We start from the raw sequence: 22787 nt of genomic DNA, 5'->3' as shown, positions 1-22787 counted from the left end.
CAGCCAGGCTAAGCCAAAAAATAAATAAATAAATAAAAATGATAATGTTTTGATAAACTCACACACTTACATACACACGCTGTGAGGGTGAGGCACAAACAGCATCTGTGGTTTTATTTAGTTTGATTTGGGTGAAAATGAGAAAGAAGAGCCCAACTACCTCTGAACACTGGGCCAGGCTCAAAATCAAACACTATCTCACTGGGGACAGAATGGAGGAGGGGACTGGGAGTCCGGGATTGGTATTTCCGAAGGCAGCGCATCAGCTGGTTCATAGGGGCTGTTAGAGAGAAAGAGACGGGCAGGCAGAGACAGGAAGACAGACACACAGAAGAAATGAAAGTCATGGGACATAACTGAGGTGCTTAAGACTCCTATGCACAGACTGCTTATGATTTTGCAGGGCAGAAACTTGTGATTCCATTTCAAAAACAAAATACAGCATATTATTCAAAAGGCTGGGAATTGGTAAGCCCCAAAGAGAGCCTACTGACCAGAATTTAAAATGACATACTAGTACACAACACTTAAATGTTGGACAGAATGGGCAAAACGATTCCAAAAGCCACAGCTCCCTAGACATATGCAATTGTCAAATGGGCAATGTAATGGGCAGCATTCATGGCTTGAAGTCATACCTGCAGTCTCAGATTTGCAAAGTAGTAGCCAGTTTGTTAGATGTAATTGGGAAAGCGGGGAGGGAGAAGAAACAAAATCCTGACTAAAAACTGAGTCTCTACTAAATGTTATAGTGAAGGCATAGGTTGCAAAATGTATTAAAAAGAAAGAAAACAAATAAACAAATGTCATGGAAAGCAAAAGGGCCAGCTGATTAAGGATACATGCTTTCCTGTACTGCGTGGTACAGCCCGCACCATAGAGTCAAATGATAATAGCCAAGTCAAAGCATTAAACAAAGCTTATCCTGAACAGGATCTGTAGCTATTGCAGCAACGCCCACCAAAAGTGTGCATGTAACATGGTGGGGAAGAGACAGTTTCCTGCAGTTATGACTTTTGCCAGTGACATTTCTCCTTACTCAAGCTGACAAAACTTGAAGCAACTTTTTCCAAATTGGCCAACTTCCAACGTTGCCTGACCATGAATCCTGGCCTTACAATCTGGAGATGCCAAGCTTGAGAAGACTCTTGTACATTCTTACAGCATGGGAGCATCATACATGTCCACATTTCAAAAACATATCAAAGGCAGAGGTGCCAGCAAACATGACGACTGGATTGAGGATGCCTGCATCAATTAACATTCATCGTTCATTCTACAGATGAATGAATTTGTAATATCATTCATATCATTCATTCTACAGATTATAAGAATAAAAAGTATAAGTGTATCTTTCTTTATCCTGCATGCTTATTATTTGGTAAGCTCCTGCAACTGATAAATGTTTGCTTAGGGAGTCACTTTGAAGAGTTGTTCAGAGTTGTTTTTAATTGGGCAGTGTAAGTAATGGAATTTATGTAAAAATGCGCAGTATACACATGTGTATACATGAACACACACTCTAGTAGCATGGCAATACCCAATTCTTTTTCAGCAAGAATGTACATATCTCCAGATATTATGTTTTTGAGAACTTTTCTAGGATGCTCTTATTGTATATTCTTAAGTTGTTGATTTAGAAATTGTGCTAGCTGACAGACATCTTTAAAAAGAATCATTTTTAATATAGGAAGATGGCAGGTTTATGCTTTTTATGGCACAAGGAAGAAGAGGGTCAGCTGAAGGCCTGTTGCCTTCTCTTCTTTCTGATTATCTGTTGTTGTTTTTTAAAAAAATACTGGCTACCACTTTGCATATTGTTCTCATCTTCCCTTCACCCACATTGAAATGCAAATTGGTGATTTTTTTTATAAGACAATGGACAAGCAAGTACAACTGAATTTCATTGCACTAGTTAGATTTGTCTCCTGTGTCTGTATTTTGCAAAAAGGAGGTTGTATAAAGGGGAGGAGGCAAAGCAATGCATTGGGTATGCAAGAGAACAAAGTAACTTACCTCCCTCTCCTCGCAACCCTTGTTCTCTAATCAAGTCCTACAAACCAAAAACAAAAACTATATGCACCTTATTCATGCGTTATATATGTTGCTTGTCATTAGTAGGACTGGTGATATAGCACATTTTCCCCCATTTAACTAAGAAAAGCATACTAAAAGCAGCTGCAAAGATACAGCATACTTTACTATCAACCTATAAAACACTCCCTTATCTGCCAATAGCTGAGGTTTCCAATAAAGACTGCTTGAACTCTTTTGGATCTGGAAGTGGACTATCAAGCAGCAATTTGGAGGATGGCTAGGTCTAATAGATACTGATTGGAGATACAGGGAAACAGTAATAATCAATTAGCAATGTTAAATAGCCAAGGTGTTAGCATATGGACCAACTTCCATTAATGGAAAAGTAGCAAGCTTTTAAATAAAATACTGAACTATCAGGCAAAATAAAATCAACAGTTAACTCGGGGAGAGATAGATGTAGTATTTAATAATGCCAATCAAAGGTAAGCCCTTTACTCTTACTTTTTCAAAGAAATCCTGTATTCTCACTAGCTACATTGCATTAGTGAAACTACAATAATTATTGGTTGAAGTTATTTAAATCCAAAATCATTGTGATTCTTATAGTACGTGATGTATCAAAAGACATTCACCCATGTCAAGATATACTTGCAGTCTTTCTGTAGAACTATATCCATGCCATTTATATTTATTCAGCTTTGGGAGGGAAATGCTCTTTTCATAATATTTTTTCTGTCTGTGTTTTGAAGACTCTTGACAGTTTACATGCAAACATATTTGACCCATTTGCTTATTTATATCATCCTTCACAATTTATCAAAGAACTAGCTGTAATTTAAAAACAGATCATGGGAGCTTACCCTTGGAATCATTATCTGAATTTAAATTCAAAAAGTTCAAAACAGCATGATCTATTAGTATCAATACAGTATAGGCAACGCATGGTCCCTAAATAGTATTTGTTTAACAGTTTAATATACGTAAGAAACTAAGAATTATTACATGAGTTCTAAAGTAGTCTTAAATTCTAGCCAAGTATGCGGCTAAATTCTCTCAGGTTCAGAGGCTGAGTGAAAGTGTATGCCTTTGAGATCATTTCCTAGACTAGTAAGGTTTGTTTCCAGTTTTCACAGCCACTATCGAAAACAGTAAGTATATCTTATTTGTAAATTGGAAGAAAGTACTCAGTTGTCCATAGAATTTTTCTTGCTACACCTGCCTCCAAGCGTTCAGATTAAAGGAATAAATACACTAATTATAAAGAAAACAGTTAGTTTGGAACTTACATCAATATTGACCGGCTCTATTGTATTGATGTGCACGTTGGGGGCAGATGACGAGCGATCACGTTGACCAAACTGATTTCGATGGTCTTCATCTGCAGGTCGGAATGGCTGAGGTATTGGAATGGATTTTGAAGGAGATGGACTAGGGAGAACTGGTGGCCTGAGAAAGTCAAGACATTAAGAAAATAATACATAACATCTGCAGGGCTTCCATTTCACAGATGTGACAAAAACAATTCCCACTGATCCATATCTCACAGCAACGGTAAGAACCTTCCATGCATTTTACAGGCTTCTGACACAGGACTATGACCAGTGCACTATTGTACATTCTGAGACAGTTGGTGAACACTCCAGTGCAAGTTAAACTTATTACTTCACCCGCTCAATAGACTGACTAGAGATTTTAAGTATAGGATGCCCTAATACACTAGTATTCTTGCATTCACAATCTAAGGTACAAATACTTACAAGCATATGATATACATAGATGTAAAACACAAATCCACGGAACATGTAATTTACTAGAAGCATACTTTAGAAGTAGTCCAAAACATGAAACCAAAGCACACATTAGTCAAAAGACAGGTTACTGAGGGGATTTACTGGTGATTAATATTATTTGTTGAATCAACAGGGTGGAGAGAACATATATGATAAAAACATTGTTTATTCTCTGACAAAAATAGAGAAGGGAAACACTTTTAGGTCTGATAAAAAGGTTTTTGTTAGGGCAGAGTTTTCTTCAGAAATCAGATATTGTTTGATTAGCAAAGCATATGATCGGAGATAAAGTTTATCTTGAAAAAAAAGCCATAACTGACATACAAGGTTACTTGTAACTCTGACTATGTATGGAATTAAAACAATGGGCAGATTTAAAAAAAAAAAAACCTGGAACTGTATCTTAATTATTTCATTCAGCAGGATAATACATTATATGATTTTTGATTCCGTGTATGAGAGACAGTAATAGCAGGAGTCTGAAATCAAGCTTTTCTTTCTTTACATTCAGATTTTATGTCATTATGATCCATATCGCCATAGCCCTTTTTGAGTGATAGGACTGAAGTTTGTGTGTGTGAGTGAGTGAGTGTGTGTGTGTACGCATTAGTATTGGGACAGTAGACATTTAAAGAAATAATAGAACTACAGATTGTACTGGTAAATAAAAACAATCTAAAAAAGGCAGTGGAAAATCACTTGGTTGTACTACATGGGTGTTCATATAGTCACCAATAGTTCTTACTAAAGGAAAGATTAAAATAATAATATGGTTGATTTCCCTTTAATAAAGTATTGGAAATCTAAAGAGGGTAATCCTATACAAAAAAAACCCTGTATTCATCAGATTTTTAGCACAGTTTAACAGAGGCACATTAAGTTCTTTTAATAAGAATTTAAAAGCAAAACAACAACAACAGATCTAAGCCAATAATTGTGAAATTTGCTATGTGGTTACTTTAGAATTAAAGAAACAAACACAAATAAATGGTAAACTGATGGAGATTAAAGTATTAAAGCACCACCATAATAGTTAGGATTGTAAAATCATATAGATGGGCTTAAGGATATGCAAAATATTTAAAATCTGAACTATTATTGTAAGCTTCAAATAGTCTATTTTGATCTCACCAGAAGAACTCCAACCTTACTAGAAGAATTGTAACCAAAACCACTATTTGAAATCAGAACCCTGTTTTTGGTGAAGTTTCAATAACCATGAAATATAAATAGGAAATCCACAAGCTGAAAAATACCTCTATTTGCACTTTTGCTTAGTTGTTGGAGCCCATCTTAATTTATGTGATGCTATCTACTTTGTGAAATTATGTTTTTGAATACTGTGTCCAGACTTAAATGTTGTAAGAACTGGAGGAGAATCTTCTTTATGTTTATATATGTACCTCCCGATGGGTTTTTTCTCTCCTGCTGGAAAAACTTCTACCATATGTTGTATAGGATTCAGATTCAGAAATATTCTGGGACTTGCTTTCAGTTTTTTTTCAAAGAAGCTCAAGGATAAATCACTTTGTTGGGACAAAAGAGTTAACTGAGTCAACCAATATCTGTGAAAGGGCAGGGATGATTAAAATGGATCATCTGATGGGTCCAGCTGGCTTCCTAATAGAGCTGGGGGGGGGGGGGTTCCCAAATGATCTGAAAGGATATTTTGTTGAGCATATTGTTGACCTCTGGAATATGCAGGTGATGAAGGCAAAAGGCTGCTCAATAAGATTGTCTATAGTGTATATATCTCCTTGTTTGGGCCTCCAGGAAATAAAATGGGTGAAGAGACACCTAGGGTGATGCTGGTGGAAAACAAAAAAACAAATGTGTGGCTGGACAGGAGGAAGAATTAAGATGAGAGCCTACTTTGTAACAATAAAAGCCACAAAGGGTAATTACTGCTCAACTCTTATTGTGCCTGCAGAATGTTAGGCAGCCGCACTTTTTCAAAGGGTGCAAAAAATACTATGGGAGTTGGATGGGGCGTAAAACCCAGTCAATCTAAGTAGTGAGTGCTGGCTGCACATTTGGTGATTAAAACACTCACACTTTTGAGACTAAGGATCTCGAGAAACATAGGCAAAGACCTCTGTGATCTTGGCTCTGTTATTTGGGAATTTGAACCCTGCCCCACTTGGTTGCTAAAAGCAACAGGGAAAGAGTGTAGAAACTGGACCCAGGGGGTAGTCAACAATTCTTTGAGAAAAGGAGAAGTGGTAGAGTCAGGTCTGAATGCAACAAAACTGGAAAACTACTGTCCTATCTCTTAGGGAGATGTAAGTTATTGAGAAAGGAGTAGAGCTGCAGTTTCAGAGAGCTTAGCTGGAGATGATACCGTGACCACCCTTGTTCTCCTAGAACTCAGCAATCTTTGATATAATTGACTACTGCATTCTTCTGGACCACCTACAAGAGTGAGGCATTGGCGGATAGTAGTTCTGCTTTTACCTGAGCAGGCAGATCAACTTGATACTTGGGGTGGGCTGGAATAGGAAGAGGTCAGACACCCAGGAACTTTGGTATGGAGTGCCTAAAAGTTCAGTCTTTTTCCCTATTCTACCCAATATCTGCATGGAACCCTGGGAGAGGTCATCTAGAGGTTCGGGATGAGGTAGTACAGTAATCCATTTTCTACTGCAGGGGTTTTATTTTCAGAGGTTTTATTTTCAAAAACAACCATCTTCTGTAAAGTCCCTGATTTCAATCCAATTCTGCATCAGATGCTCAACTTTTAAGTACAAAGGTAGCAAACCACAATCTACCAAGTCAAGATGCAAAACAGGATTTTGAATCAGGCAACTTATAAATAAAATCTTAGTAGGATTAGGATAGCCAACATTTAAGAACGTACCCAAAAGAATCTGAAAGGGCCACTGAAGGGTATAATCCAGATGCTGGTGTGGTGTCCCCTACAGAGGTCTCTTCTTGTGGTATTGGATGATGTTCAAAGAATTTGGAGACAAAAAGTAAGCTGTGGAACAAGAATAATAATATAAGAGAACGAAAATATTATAAATTCATTACCAAATCCCCCAAACAAAGCAATTGAAAACTATACCCAATTAGGAACCTTAAATTTAAATAGTTTGGAATTCTCATTCATATACATTCCTTTTGCTAGGCAGAATAGTAGAGATCTGGTTTTTGCTTGATCCAAGCAACTTTCTGTGTGATAGAAGTAAGGCTAAAATGTTACATCTGTAATGGAGATAAATCACCCCATACACATTTTAAAGCTCTCTTTTGCCACATGAGCAAGTCTTTAGAATAATTTTATTGGTCTCAGCTTGATGAAGAACAAGATGCATAAAAGAATTCCCTTTGCCCAAGAATAAGCTGGCAGCTGAATGGATATATGAGTTCATTACAATATCCTTTTATTGTATACCTGTGTTTATTAAATCATAGAAATACCATCAATAAAGTTATTGTTTTTAAGCACTGCTTCTGATTTTTAAAGACTATTCCTCAGATTAATCTGAACAAAAGGCATTATTCTTTTCATTAATTAACCTTTGTGCTCTAAGAATGAAAGTTAAGCTTTTTTCAGTATTTATATTAAGCCCTGTATTAAGACTCAGCATTTTCTGCCACAACAGTTAAATCCTTTTATTTTATGATGATGTGAATAAAGGCAGGATAGGAATTTTATAAATAAATAATTAAATAAATAAATTTTGCCAATGTAATCCTATTTTATACAAAGTGTTCCAAATAACAATTCTATTGGTCTAGCAAGTCATGCATTATTGAATGCAAAATTTTATGGGCTTGTCAGTCTGCCTTGGATTTTGGGAGCACTGCAAATGAAATATAACTCGAGCAGAATGGGTCCAATGTAAATCTTTTTATGATACAAAATATGTATACATTTGATCACTTCCTTTTAAATTAAAATTTGTACTACTCTGCACCAGTGCTGGGATACGACTGGTACGCCCCGGTACGGGTGTACTGGTGCCTGCTGGGAGCACAAGGTACTGTTCCAGTACGGTGCTCCCGAGGGCCCACCTGCCCGCCCGCTCTCCTTACTGGTATTTGCGCCAATTGGGGCATTTGACACGCACACGGAGTGTACGGCACCTGCGCGATGTTCCGCCGAGCAGTTGGAGCATCGCGGGCGGTAGGTACTCATGTGTGTCCTGCGCACATGCTGAGTGCATGTACGTGGTGGGCGCCCAGCCCCGTTGCACCGTACCAGTTACACCGGGATCCGGAACCCACCACTGCTCTGCACTCTTGTTATTGTTATGATTCATCGCAGTCAGCCAGATGTTTAGTATTTTTTTTTTACAAACAATTCAAGGCAGCAAACTGATCTAACACTCCTTCCTCCTCCTATTTTCTCCACAATAACAACCCTGTTAAATGAGTAGGCTGAGAGCCAATGACTGGTATGACCCAAAAGTACTTTTTGGGGGAAGCAACTAGTCTTTCTTGTTTTTTCTTTGAAGACATTTCTCTTCTCATCCAAGAAGCTTTCTCAGCTCTGACTTGATGGTAGGGAATGGAAGGATTTATATTTCTTGCAGACAGCTGGTCATTTGGATTCTATTTAGAGAGTCGTTGAGGCAACTTGGAGGTTTATCTGTGTCCTCAGGGACACCTGAGTAGTGGAAATGTGTGTGGAGCCTTCTTGGATGTTTCTGCCACATCCCTTCCCTGTTGAAGAGAGGCACAGGCTGTTGGGGATGGGTCTGTGTTGCCTGGATCTCAAATTGAAGGGCAAATGGTTCCTGCAATTTTCTGGAAAATCCGTTCATATTCTCACACCATTCAAAGGGTGTTCATCCCAATTCATAGCTAAAGGTCAATGGAGATTCTCAGTCAAAAGTCTATGGAGATTCTCAGGTCATGGTTGCCCCAAACATGCTTTTTTCAGGAGGCAACTGGTCTTTCTTGGTTTGTTTGTTTTTTTGGTAGGACTAGAACTTACAGTTCTTGGTTACTAGTCTGATGCCTTAACACTAGACCAAATTGGCTCTCAGCTACATTGCAAGCACCTTTCCTTATGGAAAAGACATCATCACAAGACATTGTTTCTTTTTGTACTAGAAAGGATGCCACTATATCTCATTAATTTTTCCCAGAGTTATGCACTGCAAACATCTATTTATGGCCAGAGCATTTAATTAAAGAGGGGATCCAGTTACTTACTCAAGCTGATCATAATTCACACACATTAGTGGCACTTCAGTACTGCAACGCTGATGAAATTTGTAACCACAGGTCTGGCAACGGAATCCCTGGAAAAGCAACTTTCTACAGAAGTCGCAAAACGCTAAAGTGAAGAATGTCTTCCGTACCTGTGCCATCAAGAAAATCAGAAGAGATAAAGTCCTGTTTTGTTCAATATCTTACCAAAGAAATATTGTTTGTATTTTATTTTGATTATAGTTCATTTCAATATTACTCTATAAGTAGTACATTTATGAAGATCATAGTTCGTTGCTGGAACACTGAAAGCAACAATTCAGAACTTAGAACACATCAGGTATATTAGTCTACAACTCCAAAAATTCCATGGTCTTTCATCATGTTGATTAGGGGATTCTAGCAACTACAATTAACTCTTTTAGAGGATATAAGCATCTATCTGTAAGTATTATGACACCAAAGTTATAAAAAGTGCATTATGATGGCATAATGCAAAGTTGATTCTTTTGTATTGCAACATCACACAGAAGCACTCTCTTCCTTCCTGCTAACAGATACCCATTGGCATCAGGTTAGAAAAGCTGCTTTAGAAACATAGAAGAATATATGACTAAATAAAGCACACTATAATCGTTAACAAAATTTAGAGCACATTTTCGTAAAGGAATGCTGTATCATCAAATGTTTATTTGCATTAAGGCAAAATACAATTTTCATTTATACAAGATAATTAGGTATTCTCTTACCATTAATTGGTTATTTGCCTTCAGGCCTAAACTAGCAAGTTCATGTTTTGATTTTTTACTGTATTTTATTACAATGTATTTTATGAAAGAAAATGGCTTCAGGATTTGAAGATAATCACCCATATATAATTCAGTTAAAATAGTTCAACTGCTGAAGAAGTCATACAATGGTGGAAAAACAGGAATTCTTGCTCCTCCTTTTTGTTCTAATTTAAAACACTTTGGCTAGCCCTATTTTCTTTTATATACAGAGGTGGACATCACTATTAAGAAATATGGCTTCTAAATGCTTTGTAGGACTTTAATTTATACATATTAAATCATATTAAAGCCTACATACCCACTTACACACACAAACTTTTATGAAAGCAAAATGAGATCGATTCCATATACAATTCTAAATATATCTGTTTGAACTGAAATTATCTCTTAAATCAATGCAACCTACCAGGGTACCTGGTAAGGATTAGGGATGTCAAATTTTTGTAGATCATAAAGAATTGACCATGAATATCATGCAGAGGCAGAATTACATTCTGCTAAATTTAAACACTATAAATTATAATATCTCTAGATTACGTTAGCCAGATTGCAAGCAAATTGGTACATATTTCCACCAACTGTGTCAATCTCTAATTAGGGAGACCTTCTGGTTGCAGATTTTAAAAGAAATTGGGAAAAAATAATCCAATATTTTTTCACAATTAATTCTGCTGTCAGCTTTCTGACTGTGCTTCCTAAGGCATACAAATAAGGAGACATAAGAAACTGACGGAATTTTGATCAAGAGTGAATGTATTGCTGCAGTTTGGAAAGAGAATATAAATACTTTGCTTGGAAGATTTAAGACCAATGTGGTTTTTAAACGTTGCAAGACTTACAAAATTATGTGTCGTAAGAGGCACATTCTCCAAGACTTCCACATGTAGTTCTTCTCCCGTCAACCAGGAAATGTCTGTGTCCCAACCAATGGGCTTCTTTTCCCTACAGGGTAAATAAGTTCTTTGAGGTTAAACACAATTTCTAAACTCTGATCTTAATGATGAAGATGTGCTTGTCAGAAGACGATGATATCAAATATTTAGTGTTTGTTTCCCAGCCTTTTCCTCCTAGAAACTTAATATAACTCTTTTAAAAGGAGTATTCATTCTGATCAAATGACAATTTCCTCCAGAACTAAAAATGTACCAGTTTAGTGCCAGAGTACTCTCCACAGAAAACCAGAGACAGAAACAATTTGGAAGTTGCTAAACTATAGTGTAAAGGAGAGATCACACTGAACCAACCTTCAATAAATCAACTAATGAATTCTTCTCTTCTTACCATCTGCCCTCCCATAGTCTCATCAGTTTTTACTGGGAGGTTCTCATGTTTGTGAAGGCACCTGCTTTGAAATATTGAAAGCTAATATTCTCAGACACCTGGAAACAACCCCTGTATAGCAATTTTTCTCTCAAGTGATCACAGCCCACAAAGTCATATTGCAATCAAACCATACCCATCCTGTATACGGTAAACAGCACAGCACTCTGGGATAAGACCTCGCATCATCAAAGCTTTCTTTAGACTCTCCCGGACTGTTACTCCACATCGTGCTGGAACCTACAAAGTTGTTTTTAAGAAAAACCACTGCATTACATTTCAGTGTAGTATCATGCAAGATATTTCGAAACGCTAAAAAAATGTACTCTCTTTAAATTTCTGTATTTTAATGTTTACAAGCTTAAGAATTCTGCTAAAACAAACCAAGCAATGTTTAGGAATCTACTGGTTCTGAATATAAAGAATCAAAATCATTCTGTCATGGATAACAGATATTGAAAAACTTCTCTGAGAATATGCCAGATCTCAGGAGTGTTTTGGGACCTCCTTGGAATGCTTCCTGAAGATGGTTTACAAAAAATCCCATTTCTGCCAATCAGTATCATTACTATTACATATACATTTACCAAAATTCTTAAATATTCTTGTAGTACACATCAAATGATATGGCTGACATTTAATACAAACATCCTTTTATGAGACTTGTATCCATTTCTTTTCTTCTTACTTATAACATTAAAATATATTAATAATCCTTACAATACTTTTTTCTGCAATTCTGCTGGAACACAAAATAACCATCATCCTGTCAATCAATTTGCAAACAAAACAAAACAAACTCACTGTCATTATTATCACTTTCTATTTACATATTTTGCTCTCAAGCTATTTTATTTATTCAGGAAAAAAACAGCTGGGTGATTCTGAATGGAATTAAGGACTAAACAAGAGTCTTATTCTTGAGGAAAACGGAACATACTTGTATTCAGATGTCAAGTCCTACATACATTCATGGTTTTTAACTGAAATCATGAGACAAAATAAATGCAGGAGAAGATATGGTAATCTGAAAACTCTGCAAAGCTTTGTTGTGAACAGGTATTTGCCAGTTTATATTAAAAATTGTGTGGTTACTGTTAACTGGAAATTGCTGAGAATGTGGGGAAAGAAAATAATTCTACATAACTGTAGCAATAATCTTTTTATTCTTCTATACCTGTTCAAAAAGTTATTTTCCTTTAGTTTCCTCTTAAAATTCAAACACTTTTGCTCAATTTTTAAACTATTGGCTATAGGAAATAATACAATAATAACATATATGCACATGAATATACAAATAGCATGAATAAAATACCTAAATGGCCTCATTGGTGTAGAAGAACATATGTTGTAAAGGATATAAAATACAGAACATAATATGAAAGCAAGATGGCTTCTGAACTCTGAGAAAGGATATTTCCCTATCCATCTGGATTTTTCTTAATATTCTGGATCTAGTCCTTGGTTCGGTTATTAACTGGATTAATTGTAAACTTTTTATCTTTAATGCTTAATTTAAGTGTTATTGTTATCTCTAAAGGCCCAGTTGCAGCATGGCAAACTTTTAACACAGTCAAGAGATATTTATAAATCAGAGTAGATTGCCTGTTACGACTTAAATTTTGTGTACTGTATACTTATTTACATAATTATGAAGACTGAAATTTAGAGAAATCATGTCATCTTCTATCCTATCTTTGAACAGTGCCAAACAGATGGATAGGATATTCAGAAGATAAAAGGAGAAGAAAAGCTAACCATACTGTCCTGCTAGTGAAGTTCCAATCACTTGTTCCAGACATGAATTCCTCTGAGATAAGTTGGCTATCTCACACTTGTCTACATGCAAAGCATAATTTAAGAGTACTAAAATCTGAGATTCCAATACAATAATCTTGCTACACAGAGTACACTACTATCAGCATCTATAGTAAACTCTGTGAACTATTAGGGAGGGGTTATCTTTACACTCTTTCTCTCTACTCCTCTGGAGAGCATCTCCTCCCCCACTTGGGAATCCACCTCCTTACTATATGCTATCATTGCTGCTACTATATATTGCCTCCATTTAGAGGACAAGAGAAAGCTTCTTTGCTGGGAATAGCAATGGTATATGCAGAGTATTGCAGAAGACAGTACTAATAGTGTGCTGAATAGACAACTTTCTAATGTTCAGGGAATTGTTTGTACACTGCAATTGCAAAATACCCTTCTTCGTAATTTCTTTTGGCATATCTTCCCTTCTTAGCTTTTATTTTAGAAGCTAGTAATGAGAAGAAACAAATTTTAACTTAGAGAAACAATTGCATCACAAAGTATAAACATCATATACCTGAAAATATATCAGATTTTGGAGAAATCTGTCATTTTCAAAATCTAAGTCCTAAATAGAGAACCTCAGCTTTGGTTTTCAAGTAGTAAAATTAGTACTTGAAAGCATATTAGAAATGTATGGGATCAATTCTCATACTAATGAATACTGGAGCATAATTCCCAAAGACTGGATAAAAGTTTTAGTTCACTTGATTGCTTATCTAGATACTTAGCTAGTTAGAAGTTTGATGTTAAAAACATTAAGTTAGACAGTAAAATTAATCTGTAACTTTATTACTTTCCCATCTAATATAATGTTTTATATATTTTAAACAGATATTTTAAAACCATTTTAAAATCCAGGTTAAGTTATTAAGAGTTGTAAACCGCCCCGCCCCCTCATTTTATTGTAAAATATAGCATTATATCTACCCCTCCAAAAAGAGATCAAAATTTAACATGCACAGGATGTAAAATGAGACACATTGAAACTATAATAGAAGACTAAAACAATTGAGAATTAAATACAACAAATACAAATCCAATTAAAATTATATTGCATACCTGAAATTCAATCACACTAAATTTGGTGGATGCTATATTTGAATAGACATCTATAGGACTGTAGTATTGCTTTTAGTGAAAGAGTTAAATGTGCCCAATTCTCCTACTGAAATGAACTAGAGATAAAAGGCGCTTCTGCTAGACTGTGATAAATTGAAATTTGAGTTTTGAATTGCCGTTGCATTTAATATTCCTTTTGCAGTCCCCTTCTATTTTGTGCTGCTATGCTTAATTTTCTCATTCCTAAAATGACACTGTTGCAATACCACCCCCTTTAATTATGTGTTCTCCTGGTAATTATGTGCACTCCTGGTAATTCCTGTTTCAGATCCTGTCATCTCATATTTTTAGAGTATATAGCCTGTCCTTCCTTCTCTTCCTACTGAGGAAAGAAACTACAATCTCTCTTTAACTCCTCTCCCTTGTTCCTAGCCTCTATGGTCACCTTGGTAACAAGCCTAAATATGTGCAAGAAATTATGAGAAAGGGGGGCAAGATTATCACTGGGCATGATGTCATTGCTGTGTATAAAAAAACATTTCCCATTTAATACTTAAAGTCCAAAACAGATATCCCTAATGTGGCACCTTCAACTTATATTATATGACAATCCCTTCTTCCCACAGCTGGCTTTCTGTTGTTTTAATCAAGGTTATCCATGGTTAGGGTCTATTATCTAAAAAAAATACTGTTATCCCATATGTTGGAGTTTGGGGTTAGTGAGCTATATTGGATTGCAGAACTCTTCAAATATTCACAAATGCAGCACTAATATACACATTTATTATAATATATCAGAGTCCCAGGAAAGGAATACATTTATTTTTTGATTGCTGGGCAGAGAGGTTTTTATCTCATCATCATCCAGCTATCTGGAAAACTATTGGAAGTATGTCAAAGAAGACAGCATGCAAACTTTCTCAACATCTTTTTTCCCAGCATAACTGGAGCAGAAAGTGACAAAAACATTATAGTTTGGCCCTTTGAGCATGAAGAGTAGGGTCACATACATTTATTCTACATGCTGCACAACACCATTGTTGATAAGTAAACGAATAAAGAAAAAAAGAAAAAAAACCCTTCATATAGTGTACAAAATAGAAGTTGTTAATGTTACCACATTTTCATACATTTTTGCCAAGCTATCACCAATAATATATTCCAGCCCTTTATTTGCAGTTCTAATCCAGTACAATATTTGGGATTTTTTGTGGACAATACTTTGCTTATTTGACTAAGTAATGGCAGTAAAAGTACATGAATGACACATCACCAATCCTGTGACTCACTGTTTTAGCCATAGACATGTATCTTTGGCAATATTAGAAAGAGAAATATTGACAGCTGTTCATGTCTTACCACAGTCCTCTGTTTGTTGGGTAGGAAAACTCTAACAGTAGGCTTCTGAGGAGATTTAGGGTTACTCCGTGATAAATCTATAGGGTTCTGATACACAGAGAGAGATGAAGGTGCTACAGAAAGACTAGAAGAAGAAGATGAAGTAACTGTTTCTGTTGAGGCAGAACTGGAGACAGAGAAATCAGTTCCATTTCCCATTGATTCCAACAACTGTTGCTCTCTCTGTTGTAATGCATCTAACTTGCTGGTGTATTCCTCGTATGCCTATAAAAAAAAGTTGAATTATTAAATAATTCTCTAACCTAATTTGCCAATGTACTCCCAAACCTACTGCTAACCCTTCCCAATTTGGCATCTCCATATGTGTTAGAACACAATTCTCATTATCTCCTGAGACCTGTTGACCATTTCTGTTGAAATGACAGCAACGTTGCCTGGCATCTTGCACATCAGTCTAAAGAAGATAGTACTATGCAATCCACATATGTAGTACAAAGCTTAATGGGAAATTCAGCAATATAGATTGAAGAAAAGGAATTCTATAATTACATTTACTTTATACTAGGACAAGTTACTATACTTCTTTATATTTTTACAACTTTGTAAGGTATGTAAGGCCAAAGTATATATATGCTGATTTATATACTTTTCTTTAAAAGTTTCATTTCTCACTTTTTGAAGATCTTGACCATTAGCTTACCTGAATGGTCATTTTCTGGGTGCTACGAAGGAGAGTCCAAGCATGGGTTAAATACAGCCAATCTGCCCAGGACTGAATTGAAACTTTAACCCATGCCTCTGGTGCTGATTATTCTTTAGATTTTTCTCAATGAAGGTGTGGACGTTGCGCACTGAGAAATTCAGGAACAAAGTCATATAAAGTCTGCATAAGAGTCGCATGTCCAGTTCAAAAGTCTGCAACAAAAGGCGGAGACAGACCCCAGGGTGGGGTTGGACTCTCCTTCGCAGCACCCAGAAAACGACCCTTCAGATAAGCCAATGGTCATTTTCCTGGGTGCTGCTTGGAGAATCCAAGCATGGGACATACCCAAGCTAAATGTCACTAGGACGGGAAGAAGCCTCCAGGGTCTCTCCGTTTGCATGGATGCCCTGAAGAACTTGCCTCCCAAATGCCCCCTCCGAAGAAACAAATTTATCCAATTTGTAGTCCCGAACAAAAGGAGACAAGGAAGTTCAGGTCGCTGCCCTGCAAATGTCCTCAATTGGTGCCTGGTGGCCCAGGCCCCATGGTAGCGGCGCTTCTGGTGGAATGTGCAGTGATATGGCATGGCACCGGTGTAGAACATGGGCCAAGGTAATACAGGCCCGTATCCAATGTCCAATGGTAGGAGAAGAGACCTTGCGGCCCTGGATAGCAGGTTGAAAGAATAGAAAAAGCGACTCGGAACGTCGGAAGGCAGCTGTGCGTTTAATGTATTTGCGTAATGTCCTGTGAACATGTAGCTTGTGCCATCTCTTTTCTTTAGGATGTTTGGGGCGCGTACAAAAATCCGGGAGGATGGCCTCCTGGGCCCGGTAAAACCAGGAGTTCATCTTGGGGATAAATGCTGGGTCCAAACGGAGAATCACCCTGTCAGGTTGAATGAGGCATAAGTCCTCTCAAATTGACAGGGCTGCCAATTCAGAACTTCGCCGAGCAGATGTGACGGCGATCAAGGCGGCTATTTTGAACGTCAGATGTCTAAGACTGGCGGACCAGGGTGGGTCAAAAGACAGGTCAATGAGGGCCCGTAACACTACGTTAAGATCCCAGGATGGGTAACTGTGGACAACCAGGGGCCTCAAGTTGGTCGTGCCCCGCAGGAAACTACAGATGATGGGGTGACGGCTGAGGGATAAGTGTTTGTCCACTGCCAGAATTGTGAACAAGGCGTCTGAGAGTATTAGGAGCCAGGCCTTGGTCAAGTCCATCCTGTTAATAGTCCAAAATTTGTGGACCGTAGCCGCAGTTGCCTCAACGCCATGTGCTCTGCACCAGGTGTCGAAGGATTTCCAAGTGGCGTTGTATATTCTGGTCATAGAAGGCCGCCTGGACACCTGGATGGTATGAATGACGTTGGTGGAAAGACTACCCCAACTTAGCTCCCTCTCAAGTGCCACACAGCTAGTTGTAACCACTGGGGCTCTGGATGTTGAAGCGCCCCCTGGCTGAGAGAGACCTCGTGTTGGGGAATCTGCCACAGTGGGTTGACAGAGAGACTCACCAGGTCGGTGAACCAGGTTCTGGGCCAGTAGGGAGCCACAAGCAGGACCTCCACTTCCTCCGACAGGATCTTCCGAATCACCCTGGGAAGGAGAGGCAATGGGGGGAACATGTACAGCAGTCCCGATGGCCATAGACAGTGAAGAGCGTTGACCCCTCGGCTAGCGGGGTGGGAAACCTGGTGAAGAATCTGGGAAGGTGTGTTCTCCGGGGTAGCGAAGAGGTCGACTAGAGGACAGCTGAACCTCAGAGACAATTGGTGAAACAGGTGATATGGCATGGCACCGGTGTAGATTGTAGAACATGGGCCAAGGTAATACAGGCCCACAACCAATGTCCGATGGTAGGAGAAGAGACCTTGCCCTGGGAAGCAGGTTGAAAGAATACAAAAAGTGACTTGGAACGTTGCCAGAGCAAGGGACAGCCACCACTGGAAGGACTGGCATACCTTCGGTGAGACCGGAATCAGCTGTTGAGAGTTGCTCTGGTTGGCTCTCTGGTAGGGCAGGAGGAGCCATTGCAGATGTCGGAAATGAAGGCATGCCCAAGGCATTATTGACATCATTTTGCCCAGGAGCTGGGACAACTGAACAATCGATGCGTGCAATGACCATTATACCTGTCGCAACAGGTCTCTGATGGTCTCCAGCCGTTCCAGAGACAGGGAGACCTGACAGGTCATGGTGTCGATGACGCCACCGAAGTGCTGCAATCTGGTGGTCGATATTAGATGACTTTTTTCTGTGTTGATGGAGAACCCGTGCCATTGGAGGGTTCGTAGCGAGGTGGCACAGTGTTTAAATGCAGCACTGCAGGCTACTTCAGCTGACTGCAGTTCTGCAGTTCAGCTGTTCAAATCTCACTGGGTCAAGGTTGACTCAGCCTTCCATCCTTCCGAGATGGGTAAAATGAGGACCCGGATTGTTGTTGGGGGCAATAGGCTGACTCTGTAAACCGCTTAGAGAGGGCTGAAAGCCCTATGAAGCGGTATATAAATCTAACTGCTATTGCTATGTTGTAGGTTCTTCACCTCTTGCTGTCGTGACGAGGACTGTATGAGGACATCGTCCAGGTAGCAATGTAGTTGCACTGGACGAGATCTTAGGAAGGCCGCCACTGCTGCTAGGATCTTCATGAAAGTCCGAGGAGCAGACAACAGGCCAAAAGGCAGGGCTCTGTACTGGTAGTGGCGGCCTGCATAAAAGAATCTCAGGAACCTGCGGTAAGCCTTGCGAATGGGAATGTGTAAGTAGGCATCTTTGAAATCTATAGATGTTAAGGCCTGGCTGTGGCTTCTCAGGGGCCTGTACTGCCATGGCTGGGTGTGGGGATGCAAGGGCCAAATTTAGGACTTCCCCCCACTTACCACCTTACAGTTGGGAAGGTGCCTTAGCGCTCTAGCGAAGAGACACTGAAGGCAGGGAAGGCAAGGTTCAGCAATCCTTGATGGCAATGAGCAATTTAGTGCGAGCTCTGAAGCTCCCAGCATCCACGCAGGTCAGATGCTGTGGAGTGCGACCTTGTAGGGCCACAAGCCTCCTCTGCCACCCACTGCAGAGTTGCGTTGGTTAATGAAGACAAAACCCGCCAGAATGACCAGTAAGGAAGGCTCCTGGCGGCGACCTGCAAGAGACAGGCAATCAGGCAGCTGCGGCAATTTTTGTGGCAAAAACTAGGTCAAACAAAATGGCGGCCACAACTTTTGTCCCTCTCAAAATGGCCACCACAAAGTACAACATCCTTAAAATGGCCACCTGAATTCACTGGAGAGTCCCAAGACTCCGCACAAACTACCGGCTCCCTTAGAAACGCAGTCAGAAGCAGGAAGGTCTCAGCGGGGAGAAAGATCGCAGCGGGATTGCGGCATTTGCGCTGGCATTGGCACTCCGACCCACACGCCTCCACCAACAGCTGCCTGCAGCCTCACAGCGCCCGAGCGAGCCCAGGACACCGGAGTGGCTGAAAGTGGTGAGTTCAGGGAATTAAGGGGAAAATAACTCACCAAACCTGCTCACAATGATCCAAGTAGAAGGAAAGGAAAAAAGGGGAATTTTTTTTTTAAATGTGAAAGGAACAGAGAGTCCAAGCAATTTATAGGAATGAAGAGAAGCTTGAAGCGCGTCCACTGGGCTGACTGAATTGAAAAAATCTGAAGAATAGTCAGCACCAGAGGTGTGGCTTAAAGTTTCAATTCAGTCCTGGACAGATTGGCTGTATTTAACCCATGCTTGGACTCTCCAAGCAGCACCCAGGAAAACATTAAATTCATCCAACCTCAAGCTTTTTGAACTGCTATTCTTCCCAACTCATTCATCCCTCCATTTATTTAGCAATTCAGCCGTAAGTCATTATTTCTGTATGTAAGTTTACCTCAATACACTTATTTTATATTGGTAACTTATATTTAATATAAGTTTATTGAACACCCATTCCTTTTTCGCTTTATTCTTTTTGTTCAATTTCTTAAATAATTCCCCTTATATTCAACTTATTTTTATATTTTTCTTATTATACTACTTCTATATTACAAAATGGGCAAAACCTATTCTTACATACAACTATTTTCACTTCAGTAAAAATTCTTTTTAACTATAGACTATATATAACCCACTACTACTCTGAAAGTATTTGTATATCAGAATTAATTCATGAATGTACTTATCTGCATTAAAAATTATCTGTTCTAGTTTTTCACCATTTATGTATAACTCAATTTTCTCTTCCAATCACGATTACCTTGTTTTAGGATATCATATTTGTTCATATTCTTTGCCACATTATACAACACCCATGATAAATCATTTGGGCTTACAGCCTACACCTCAGCATTGTTTGCATGCAAAGTATATACACAACCAACAACTTATAAGGTCACTAACACCTTTATAAATCTTTGTCTTACTCCCTGCTCAGTGCTGATGTATTCAATCAAACATTATTAAGCACCCATTTACATTCCTTACTTGCTCCTAACATAATTATTCAAAATCAACTATTTATTCCAAATTTTATACAGAAAGGTCCATAATCTAACCTATTCATTTTATCACATGCTTTGTCTTACTTTTCTTTTTACTTGCGTGCATTTCTTAATAACCTATGCAGGCCAAACACCTAATTCGTTCATTTTCTGCCTAACATAAATCTCTACCAAACAGAGTTTATTGGCACTTTTTATACACATTCAATGAGGTGCTAGCAAACACCCTGCTCAAGCAAGCTTAACAAATTATCTCTGTACTTTTGCCTTTACTCCCTTTTTGTACAGGAAAAGAATAACAGTATTCTTTCAATTGTCTGGCAAAGAAATAGTTTTAATACAAACATTAAACAAATCATTCACTCATTTTCTAGATAAGCACATCTAGTTTGATATTTTTCTATGTAATCTATAGTGGGTTTTTTTCAAGGTTTTCCAACATACAACATCTGCATCAATATTTTTCTTGGGCACTAATACTTGCACCATTCTGATCTTCAATGTATCACTATTAGTTCCTCAAATCCAGAAACTACCAAAACCTTTTTCTAAGCCCTTCCTGCTAGAATGAAGAGACTGATGTGTGAGCTATGTCACCAACTGTCAGATACCACTAGGGATATTAAGAGATGTCTAGTGATCTTACAGCAATCTTTCCTGAGCACTGAAAGTTGATCCCTGCTGCAAAGTCCCTGATTTATGACAACAAATATTTTGGGGATATATACAGAATGCTTTTTTTAAAAAAATGGGGGGATTTAAGTCAAACACATACAGCTAAACAAATAAATGACTGATGATTTTCATTCTGTAATGCCTAAAACATTGTGAATAAGCTACCAACTCATATGCTGTTTTTTCAATAAACATTATTTTCCCACTCAATTCCTGAATGTCTGTAACAACAACCAACTTGCAAGCAAATCAGAAGAATGAAATACCCAATCCAATCTAAATCAGGCTCTACATTCACCCTATTCCCAAGGCCTGGGGAGAATACTTCCTTCCCCTGTCCTCTTTATAGCCCCAAATAGCTGTCACGCTTAGATTTATATACTGCTTCATAGTGTTTTACAGCCATCTCTAAGCAGTTTACATGTTACTGTTGTCCTCATGTTACTGACCTTGGTAGGATGGAAGGTTGAGTCAACCTTCAACTGGTCAGGATCAAAATGTCGAACTGCTGGCAATTGGCCGAATTAGTCTGCAATACTTCATTCTAACCACTGCACCATTACTAGGGAAGGTCCCTTTTGAACCTCTTGCCCCTCCCACATTCCTGATGTAGGCTAAGTTGCCTTTTTATCTGAATTTTTGCCTTGTCTTCCAAAGTCATTCCAACATACCATTATGGGGCATACTTCTACATTTGAAACATGTGCAATTTGGGGTTCCTCTTGGCTCCTCAGTTCCTACTTACAGAGCAAGTAGCAACTCTGGCCAAGAGGGTCTTTGCACAGACACAGCTAGTATACTTGTTGCCCTAGTCACCACACAATTGGATTACTGCCATGCGCTCTACTTGGGGCTGCCTTTGAAGATCATTTGAATGCTACAGCTGGACCAAAATGTGGCAATGTGGGAAATGTTGGAGACACCTTACTGTTTCATGAGCTACAGTGGTTAGCAGTTTGCTTCTTGGATGTAATTCAGATTTATCACCTTTAATACACTTTGTGGCATAGAATCTTGCTACCTGAGGGATGTCTATCTGCAGTTTTCTCTGCCTGTCAGGTAAGGTCAAACAGGGTGGATAATTAGTCCCATCAATTAAAGAATGTCATTTTGCAGGATCCAGAAAGTAAGCATGCTATGTTGCAATTCCTGTTCTCTAGAATGATTTTACCCCAGAAATAAATATGATTCCCCCTCTAGCATTGTTGAAGAAATTATTGAAAACCTCGTTATTTTCAGACTTGCAAGTTTCTATTAATATAATCTTACAATAAAGTAGAATTAGCTAATCTGGTAATGTTTCCGTCTGGTCTATCTCACAAGGATGATATCCCATTGAGAGTCAATAATGGAGTACCTCTAGTTTTAAGGGCTCAGACAGACATAGCCTCGTAGTCTGATTGTGCTTTAACTCCTTTCCTACTTATACCCAAGTGCAGCGTTTCTGAAAGTCTTTCTGCTCAAGACTCTAATTTACTTTTAAAAATTAAGGAGGACCCTTCAGAGCTCTTGTTTGCATGGGCTACATTTATCAATATTCACAGTACCATATTAAAACTTCAAACTGTTAT

General features: G+C 38.5%; 1 protein-coding gene across 3 annotated transcripts in view; it reads right to left on the bottom strand.

Annotated features, from left to right (window-relative positions):
- Window positions 1-22787, bottom strand: part of BRAF (B-Raf proto-oncogene, serine/threonine kinase) — a 58315-nt gene that overhangs the window by 25015 nt on the left and 10513 nt on the right. For 2 of the 3 annotated variants that reach the window (XM_014068460.2, XM_014068463.2), the window contains exons 3-10: window positions 15338-15601; window positions 11238-11341; window positions 10621-10723; window positions 8994-9142; window positions 6688-6807; window positions 3327-3486; window positions 2017-2053; window positions 161-280 (exon numbers count right to left, since the gene is read on the bottom strand). In XM_014068460.2, the coding sequence (XP_013923935.1) occupies window positions 161-280; window positions 2017-2053; window positions 3327-3486; window positions 6688-6807; window positions 8994-9142; window positions 10621-10723; window positions 11238-11341; window positions 15338-15601 (1057 nt within the window). The remainder of the gene's footprint in view (window positions 1-160; window positions 281-2016; window positions 2054-3326; window positions 3487-6687; window positions 6808-8993; window positions 9143-10620; window positions 10724-11237; window positions 11342-15337; window positions 15602-22787) is intronic. The other variant, XM_014068461.2, reaches the window with a different exon arrangement.

The sequence above is a fragment of the Thamnophis sirtalis genome, unplaced genomic scaffold (genome assembly GCF_051295495.1).
Source record: "Thamnophis sirtalis isolate CommonGarterSnake01/CBP01778 unplaced genomic scaffold, rThaSir2_p1.2 scaffold_9, whole genome shotgun sequence".
Classification (NCBI taxonomy): Eukaryota; Metazoa; Chordata; class Lepidosauria; order Squamata; family Natricidae; genus Thamnophis; species Thamnophis sirtalis.
The sequence above is the reverse complement of the archived record's forward strand: the minus strand, read 5'-3'. Positions and strand labels throughout refer to the sequence as shown.